Consider the following 10068-nt stretch of genomic DNA (forward strand, 5'->3'; position numbering starts at 1 on the left):
CCCAATTTCCCGGGAATATGAGGGATCATGTGATCTTCTCCCAGCATACAATGTTCAGGGCTAAGAAGCCAATCACCAGGCTTGAATACTGTCACATGAGGGAGGGGGGTGACATCATCAATCCTGTGTAAGCTCTGACATATTACAACATGGAACCTACATGGGGGGAGGGGAGCATCAGAGGTGAGCAATATTGGGGAATATAAAGGGGCCAGGATGGGTTCTGAGCAGACAAGTGTCAGAGTCTCTTTAAGACCATGTGGGGTCCCAAAACAATGTGATATATTCGGGTCTCAAAAAATAAGATAAAGCCTCATATAGGATCCCTAGGTATTGAGACACACTTGGGGCCCCAGACAGACTCCTTTAGCACCCAAGGGAAAAAAATCAAAGTGTCCCCCACATGAGCTGTTAACTATAGTGGTATAGGTTGAAGGTTCTGACATTGTGTGCCCCCTTCCCACTGAAGTATCCAAGTTGGCCACCTCTTCTGCAATTCTTTGGCTCGGCCCTGCCACCAGACCCTTGGAAATGTTTGGGGCCCCCAGGCATTATTAGATTTTTTAGGCTTCCAGAGAATGGGACATAGTTGGGCCCCCAGGGACTGGGGCATGTTTGGTGAACCCTAGACAATGTCACATACTTGTGTTCCCAAGCCATATGATATATTTGGGGCCCCTAGGCAATGTGATATTTTTGTGGCCTCCAGACAATGTCATATACAGTATTTGGGCCCCCGGCTTCCCTTGTAGGCTTTCAGAAAGATAAAGTAACAGATTAACCCCGTATTCTCCTTTTCCCCATAATACATCTCTGCTTATTCAGCACAGTAGTGCAGAGTGTGAGACCCGGAGCAACCAATCAGATGGTGTGACTGTTAGCAGCACTGTGCAGCACAGCGGTCTGAACCCTTGATGAAAGAAGGCACCTGAGGGGTCGATCTGTCCCCCTTGCACCTCAAAATTACTGGAACAAGTTTACTTATATCTCGCTGAAGAGGTGTATGTAGGAACCCGCTGACTGCAGCAAAAAGAGATTGTGGTTTATACCATCTTCCTTTGCTGTCTCACATCATAAATATCTGGAGCCTTTTTGCTACTCGCAGGCTCCTGTACATGCAACAGTTTGATGCCGATATGAAAATCGCTCTATTTGCGTAGAAAAATATCCCCCTTTTTTTTCTCCTGCACTTCTTTCCCTTGTTTTGGGGTACTCCCAAAAAATAAAATTGGTAAAGCTCCTGAGGAAGTGTTAATCAAAACGCGAAACATGTAGAGCATCAGAATACATCCAAGCTGTTCTTTAATATCTTGTCTACTGTAATCAATTTTTATATTAAGTGTTAATGTCTGTTTTTTGGGCTTATATGCCTAACGGGAATATATATGGATATTGTTAAAATGTACTAGACGAGATAGGATATGGAACAGTACTTGGGATGTTTTATATATATTCCTTTCCCTTTTTTTTATAAATAAAAATCTTTTTATTTAAAATATTTTTTTCTCTTCCCCTTTTGTTACATTTAGGCTCGGTTCATACAGGGGGCGACACGAGGCGACACGACTTGCCGTGCCGCGACCTGACAAGTCGCCCCCCGTTCTGTACTACAGAACCGTTCTAAGAGGAGCGACTCAAGTCGCTCCGACTTAGAAAAAAGGTTCCTGTACTACTTTTGGGCGACCTCGGGCGACTTGCATTGACTTCTATACAGAAGTCATTTGCAAGTCGCCGCTGAGGTCGCGGCAGGTCGCGGCGCGGCAAGTCGTGTCGCCTCGTGTCGCCCCCTGTGTGAACCGAGCATTAAATATATTATTATGCCTAAAAAGTCCAACACAATCAACATTTTTTGTTGAGGTTTTTTGTGTTTCGTTCCCTCCCCTGTTCCCCTTCTCTTTTTTTCAAGATATATAAAGGACGTGGCATTTGGTTTTTCTTTTATAGTGTATCCACAGGACCACCCTGTGATAGATACACATCATATTTATCTCAAGCACTGTGATGTATATTGGTATTCAGCGTGTTCAGGGCCACAGAGGGGGTAGAATCGGCCCTCCTGTATGGGGTCTGGGCAGCTTTATGGTGCAGGCAGTTCAAAAAGCTGCTGATCACAGCCAAGAGCCCCACCATCTCCCCCACAGTGCAGATGACTTCTCCTTCTCTCCTTCCCACCAGCTGCTGCAGGGGGAGCCACAGGGGGATCGGTTTCAGAGATTGGCCCCCCACTGCTCTGATCCCCCCCCTCCTGTCCCCAATCTCCATTCCACACAGCTCTAATCCCATGGTGGCCCTCTTCTCCCCACAGCTCTGCCAGCTTCTCCTCCTCTCTCTCCCGCTGACTGTCAGCTGCTGCAGGCACACAGGGGGACCAGTAAATATGTCATTTATCGGCCCCTTCTTTTTCTCAGTGAACACAGTGAGCGATGGATAATGATCAATTCTGTGTTTATTCATAACTGAAGCATGATAAACTGTGCTTACTATGCTTCGGTTGGTGAATGAACAGTAAGCCTCTGTACAGAACACTTCCTGTTCATTCATTCCCTGCAGCTTCAGCTCCAGAGAAAGAAGTGGGGATTTCTGTCCTCAATCTCTTCTTCTGCCTAAAGAGTGTATCATCAGAAGTCTGTATGGACCCCTGATATTCCACAAAAGACCTCCACCCCCCACAGGGCTGTTAAAAAATTGTAAATAACAAAACAAAAATAAATTGTAAAAAAAACATAATTAAGGGTTCATTCCCACAGGTAGTCTGGCTGCATGAATTTGTTCATGTAGCTGAAGCCGTGTTCAGGGCCATACACCTGACCCCACACACCCATCCAGGCTGGGGGGTCCCTGTCAGGTAATGTACGGGGACCCATGATCTCTAACAGCAGCCCTGAGTGTGTTCTCCGGTCTCACCCTCTCTGGTGGGGAAGATGAGGGTGAGACCAGAGAACATGCTGTACAGCAATATACATCTCAGTGCTGATAACAGTGACACAGACACTATTATATTACTGATACATTCCATTACAGTCTATGCCAAGCTAAGAACTTTTCTTTATAGTATTGGATGGAGTGAGGGAGGATTAGAACCCCTGTGGTGTTTTTACTGATATCTGGGGATTTCCCTCACTTCCTGTCCTGCTGACAACATTGTACCGGGCAGGAAGTGAGAGGAAATCAGCAAAGGGGACCCAGACATACATTTTTAGTAGAATAGGGGAAGGCCTAGTCAGATTTTATTATAATTGTGGAGAGCTCCCCTCACTTCCTGCTTGGTAAAATCTTGTCACCGGGACAGGAAGTGAGGGAAAATCTCTTTAATGGAGATCTGGATAGCAGTAAAATCCTGACAGGGGTTCTAATTCTCCCCACTCCATCCAAAACTAAGAAAAGAAAACATTATGGGTGGACATACACTTTAATGATACATCACATTTTATTGTCTTAGCAGTAAATCTCTAGATCCCTTCTTCATATATTTCCTCTGAGATTGTTACATTTCTTTTCATCTCTATTTAGTATAGATTGTATGAAATAGGAGGAGGAAAGAGGAGAGGAGACCCCATCCTATCCAATCACAGCGACCGCACTGCACCTCGCACAGAGTGACTGCGTGGGGGGAGGGGCAGAGAATGGGGGGAGGGGCAGGAGGAGGAGATTGCTGATGTCACACACTGTGATAACTTTCTGTTTAATGATTACAATGAAAGTAATTGTCATGAGATAGATAGATAGATAGATAGATAGATAGATAGATAGATAGATAGATAGATAGATAGATAGATAGATAGATAGATAGATAATTATATAGATAGATAGGCCACATGTCATTCACTGTTACTCCAGTAACTGGAGAGATCTCCTACCCAATCACAGGGAGTGACAGAGGGAGAAATCACAAATATAAGAAAAACCTGCAGGGACCTGACTGAAGTCCCACCTGTTGCTTTATCCTATTGGCTGGAAATTCTACCAATCCCACCACCCATCCTTGTGACATCACCAGTCTCTGGGCGGAGTTCTCCCTATTACTATTATTCCCTTTTCCTCCCACAGATCTTTATACAACCTCTCAGTACACGTATCCCAGCATGGAGGGGCTCAGTGAAGGTGGTGGTGAAGGTGTGGAGATGTCGGATCGGGTCACACAGATCATAAAAGGAGATCCGTCCGACCCCATAATCCAGATATATCCTGACTCTGTTACTGGAGATATTGGGGGGTAAGAGGATCCCTTTCCTGTCATGTATCACCTTATACTGATCACCTTCCCTGTACAAACCCCAGGACTTCTTATTATTTCCAATCAGTGACTCTATTCCTCCTCTGTCTATACTGGGGTAACACATCCCGACTATCCACCAATCTGATCCCCCGACATCCACTTCCCAGTAATGTCTCCCTGAGGAGAAACTCCGACTGCTCAACACCTGATAACAACCCTGAAATCTCTCTGGTGTTTCTGGACGATTCTGGTCTATATCTGACAAGGATACAGTTTTCCTGTCATCTGATATATGGAGCTTATTATGAGCTGTATTTACATCCAGTAATATGTCTGCAGCTCCCTGTATATAGGAGGATACATTTACCTCTGTTATTATATCAGATAATGTGTGTAATGTGTGTGATATCCCATCCACATCCAGACCCCCTCCATCATGGAGGAGTTCCTCATGTCTCTCTCTGTCCTCATTATCTCCATCCTCAGTATCACACAAGTCACCTGTGTCTGATTCCTGTAAGACAGTCAGTGGATCCGTCACGTTACACAGCTCCTCAATGTGACGCAACTTCCTGGACAGCTCCTCCTTCTTTATTTCCAGATCCCGGATGGAGATGGAGATCCGCTCTGCCCTCCCGGAGATTTCCCTCAGGACTCTCTTCTCCAGGTCTTCCAGACGTCTCCTGAGATCTCTAAACAGGACAGTGACTCTCTCGGTGTCACCAGCTGCTTCTTCTTCTACTTTCCTCCGGTGTTCCTGCAGACTCTGGACTCTTTCCTCCGTCTCCTCTCTCTTTGTCATAAGTTTCTGCAGAACATTCCTCAGTGTCTCCTTCTTCTTCTCAGAAGCCACATCCAGCATCTCCACCTGGTGTCCTCGATGTTCTCCAGCCAAACTGCAAGACACACAGATACAGGTCTCATCCTCAGTGCAGTAATACTCCAGGATCTTCTTATGGACAGAGCATTTCCTGCTCTCCATGGACAAGGTGGGGTCACATAAGACGTGTTCTGGGGACTTTTTGTGGACTCTCAGGTGTTTATCACACAGAGAAACCTCACAGTGCAGACAGGATCTAACAGCAGGTACAGGAGAGTCCACACAGTTAGTACAGAAGACCCCGGACTCCTCTTGATGTGGCTGAGCAGACAGGAAATTCCCCACTATGTTACGTAGAGTTATGTTCCTCTGCAGTGCAGGACGATCCTGAGACTTCTCTCTGCATTCAGGACAGGAATATCCTCCAGACCCCTCCTGTGTATCCAGCACACGATCAATACAGACCCGGCAGAAGTTGTGTCCACATTTCAGGTTTACAGGATCTGCATAAATGTTCAGACAGACGGAACATTCCAACTCAGCTCTCAGGTTAGCAGATGCCATCGCTGACAGTAGAAGAGAGAAATGAAAGTGAAAATCTCTGACACCGGAGAAGAATGCAGTTGGGAGGGTCACTTTCTCCTACACAGGGCGAGGCTGATCCAGATCAGTATTATTAAAGTACTGAAAGGAAGTTTTTTTTTTCCACAGTAGTAAAGATAATCAAACCTCCCAACTTTGAGAGATTTTCAACTGCCCCTGAACTCATCCAATGTTATCTTATGTGTACATGTACACAGGTTTTGTCATTTTTTAGGCAGTTGCATTTATAGGCTTTTCTTTGAAGGCAAAAAAATGAGTTCAGACGCCAAAGTTTCTGATGTTTCAGACACCAAGTGGGCTTAACGTGGGAAAACGCAGTAACTCACGTTTAGCCGCATTTCGTTTACCGGCATTTTTCATTTTTGGCTATTTTGAAAAAAAATATTTTTTTTAAATGCAGACATGGCTAAGCGTGGCATGTAAATGTGGCAAAACTGATGTTTTAAATGTGTGTTATTATCTGTCAAGTTAAATCGTTCAGGAGAGGTTGTAAAAATGTCCCGTGTACATTAATCGCGGTAAAACACCGGTACCACGTTTTGCAGTGTTTTCGTTTATAAGCGTTTTTAAAGGTGACCTATTTTTTGGATAAAAATCTGAAAAATGATGGCAAATGATGAAAAACCATTAAAAAAAATATTTTAAACAATTGCAATTGCAAGTGGACAATCCACAACTTGTGGCAAGTAACATGGCAGGTGGCAAGTGGACAATCCACAACTTGTGGCAAGTGACGGCAGGTGGCAAGTGGACAATCCACAACTTGTGGCAGGTGACGTAGCAAGTGATGTGGCAAGTGGACAATCCACAACTTGTGGCAGGTGACGTGGCAAATACAAGTACACTGCTGCTCTCACAGCTGCTTCTACTCACTCTGGTCTCACAAAATGGCTGAAATAGTTAATAATACCGTTTTTTTGAGCTTGGGGAGGGTCTATGATGTTAGCTTAACTAAACACTTCTAGACACAAACGTAGTAAAACGCCGCTAAATTGCGGTAAAACTCGCGGCAAAACGGGCGTTTCTAAACGCCGGTTTCAACTTTTAAAAACATGTGTCCAGCAGAGTTTGCACCGGCATCTCGTATGCATGAAGCCTTAGGCCGCGTACACACGGGCGGATTGTCTGCCCAACTAAGTTCCTGAGACAGTGTGACAGACAGTCCGTCCAACTTTTGAATGAACGGACTTGACCACATACGACGAACAGACAGTCCGCTGAAAGCTTGCGCGATGACGTGTACAGCACGTACGACGGGACTAGAAATTCGACGTCCAATACACTGCAATGCAACCTTCCGCCGTGGAAATCCTTTCTGAGCATGCGCCAAACTTAGTACGGCGAACTTGCCTACTCACGAGCGGACAGTCCGCTGAAACCAAGTTTGGACGGACTGTCTTACGGAAATTCCGTAAGACTTGGTTCGGCAGACAATCCGCTGAAAAAGTCCTCTGAAGCCCACACACAAGTGGATTGTCCGCTGAAACACGGTTCAGCGGACTAAGTTGGGCGGACAATCCTCTCGTGTGTATGCGGCCTTAGGCCTCATGTACACGGCTGCTGGTAGACGGACGTTTAGCAGTTGGCAGTTTTTTTCAACTGCCCCTGAACTCTCCTCTATGTTATCTTATCTGTCCATGTACACGGGGTCGTTTATAGTCCTTTCTAGGAAGTGGAGATTAGAGGCATTTTTTGGATGCATTCAGAAGCTGAGTTTACAGGCATTTCAAGTGCTTCTAAACACGGTAACTTGCATTTAGCCACGTTTAGTTTAGAGGCGTTTTTCATCTTTGGCTATTTTTTATTTAAGCACTAAACACAAACGCAGCAAAACGCCACTATACGCGGCATATAAACGTGGCATAACAGATTTTTTAAAAGTGGGTTACTGTCTGCCAAGTTAAATTGTTCAAGAGAGGTTAAAAACATCCCATGTACATAAAGCCTAAGACCCTTTGTACACTAGACGTTTAGTCCAAGTGTGTCCAATTCTGGGATATTAGTGTCCCTAGGAGCCACAGGTGCAGCATCTAGGCCTGCTTCCTGGAGCCTGGCTAAAGGCTGACATACACAGCAGCTGGATGGGGCTGAACACTTTACTGCCTTTGGAAGAAAGAAGGCCCAGGGACTAAAGACCACCATTTCTTTGTGAAGAACAAGGAAGAGAGGACCGGATCGAGAATGCATCCAGGAGGAATGTAGAGGAGGGCCGGACATGACGGTATGTCGAGTGACACACTAGGGGGTGGGGTTTAAAGAAAAATGTAGGCAGAACGAAGGAGGGGGAGCGGCCATTTAAAAAGGGGGCAGAGCCACGAGCGGGCAGTCGGGAAGAGAGAACGCACGAGGAGGCACTCTTTCCACTGCTCCTCGTATACCTTCGCAAGATGGCAGACGCGACAGACTTGTTGGCTCAACTGAGAGCGGTGGCGGCATCCTGGGGGCCCGAATGGATTCAGTGGCAGGACGAGGCGGTGTTGGCGGAAGCGGGAGGACGGCAGGCCGAGGACAGACGGGCAGGAGAGGACGGCGCGGCAACACACGGCAGGATATCGAGGCCGCCGACAAGGTACTCTCCAGGGGCTGTGGCGGGGCCAGGAGTCCGAGGGGGGATCAGTCAGTACCACCAGCTAAGCGGAGCCTGCCAGCATTCCCGGCGGGGCCTGGGCGGCCTGCACTCCGCGGCCTTGTGACGGGGAGTGGGGCCACGGGCCTACATGGCGCCGCTTCCCCGGGGGAGAGGAGGAGAAGATCCCCGGCAAGATCATCCCCGGTGGCTCTGCACGAGTCAGGGTGAAGGAGAAGACACGCTTCCAGGAGCCCTGGGGGGGATGGGGACTTGTGGGTGGGGCGGGAGGACAGGGACCCTGCACTGGTGTCGCCCCCAGCAGCTCTGCACGAGCTGAGGGGAAGGGGGGGTCGGTCTGCACATGGCACTGCAAGGAGGAGGAAGGAGCCAGGACACATGGCAGCTGGAACAGTCACCCTGCAGCTCTTCACGAGCCAAAGGGGGTCAGTGGCGGGACGCCACACTGCGCGGCAAAGAGGGGGAGGCCGGCGGCGTCCAGGCGGGCTGCGTCAAGCCCCCCGGCGGCTTCGCGCAAGCCGAGGGGGGGACAGCAGGGGGCATCAGCAACAGCCTCTGGAGGTCGTGCTAGTGTTTCTCTGGACAGTGCTGTGGGTGGGAGGACGCCACCAGGAGACAGTGGACGGGACTTACGCGGCAGGAGTGGTGCCAGGTCCGGCCCACCTGCGTGCTCAGAGGGAGGACAGCAACGTCACTTGGCCGGCACTGCGACAGCTGAGAATCGGGCCAGGGCATGATGGCGCCTGGTGTCCAGGAGCCCTTCTCCTCAGGGGTTGCCGCTTCTGGAGGACCAAGATGGAGGAAGTCGGTCTGAGGCTGAATTGTCGGATGACGTGGAGGAGCCGGGAGGTCGGCGCGTGGCTGGGGAGGTCAGCTCAGCGGCTGTTGGAGCGGCGCCCAGCCAGCCCGGTAAGTCCCATGATAATGTTGATTTTACCAATGTGTTGCAGTGTTTATTGGGTGTGGCTTCTGTAAGGGGGGGAGACGGTGCCTCCCGCTACGCTGTTGGCAGGTCCTGTCCAACCGCGGGTGGAGAGTGGGGCTACGGTCCCGGGTTCCGAGGGTCAGTTGCAGGCATTGCTGGATGGTCTGCGGGTTTTGGTAGGCCAGTTCGAGGGTGGCCAGGTGAACGCGCCGGTGGATGCCCCTGGGGGCGGTGCCACGACGAGAGTGGTGCCGGTCGGAGGAGGAGAGCAGGGTCCCTCGGATGCGGGGACGCCGCCTGTCCAGAAGGCGGTGGAGGCCACGGAGAAGGTGAGTGCGGCGGTGTCAAGGACCACGGAGCCAACTGGGGGAGCCGACATTGTGAGGATTGCGGTTGTGGCGCACTGCGAGGTGTATGTGTGCTTCGAGGGACCATTAGGAGCCCACTTGAAGCAGGAGGTCCAGGAAAAATTTGGAAAGGGGAATATGTGGAGATTTTCTCCCTGTTACCTCTTGAGAAGCTTAACCTGGACAGGGTGAAACCGGACGATACGAAGAAGGAGGATGAAGAGAAATGGCGTTACCGCCTGATTCCGCGTACATTTGCAAATTGGCTGCAAGCCTTTGCTATCTTTGCAAGTGTCGTCGGTGAGAAGAACCCCGAACACTGTTCGGCGTTATTTTGTTACATGGACGCCATTGGGGAGGCGTATCGGGTTTATGGGGGCTCGGCATGGCTGCGCTATGACGAGCAGTTTCGCCAGCGCAGGGCAGTACGCCCGGCCCTGCGTTGGGACCATAAGGATATAAGCCTCTGGATGTGGCTAATGGCGTTGGCTCGGGCCCTGCCACAGTCCTTTCAAGGGGAGGCCGGGGGTAGCAACTCCTCGGGACTGCCGGCCGGAAAAAGGTGGGGAG

At 49.2% G+C, this 10068-nt stretch overlaps 1 protein-coding gene across 1 annotated transcript; it reads right to left on the reverse strand.

Moving 5' to 3' along the window:
- Positions 1 to 4009: 4009 nt before the first annotated feature.
- Positions 4010 to 5600, reverse strand: LOC143964171 (E3 ubiquitin-protein ligase TRIM39-like). The gene has a single exon (XM_077473872.1). The coding sequence runs from the start codon at positions 5598 to 5600 to the stop codon at positions 4026 to 4028; it is 1575 nt and encodes a 524-aa protein (XP_077329998.1). The 3' UTR covers positions 4010 to 4025.
- Positions 5601 to 10068: the final 4468 nt, after the last annotated feature.

Source organism: Lithobates pipiens, unplaced genomic scaffold (assembly GCF_037356315.1).
Source record: "Lithobates pipiens isolate NorthernLeopardFrog02 unplaced genomic scaffold, aLitPip1_a1.2 Scaffold_8, whole genome shotgun sequence".
NCBI lineage: Eukaryota > Metazoa > Chordata > Amphibia > Anura > Ranidae > Lithobates > Lithobates pipiens.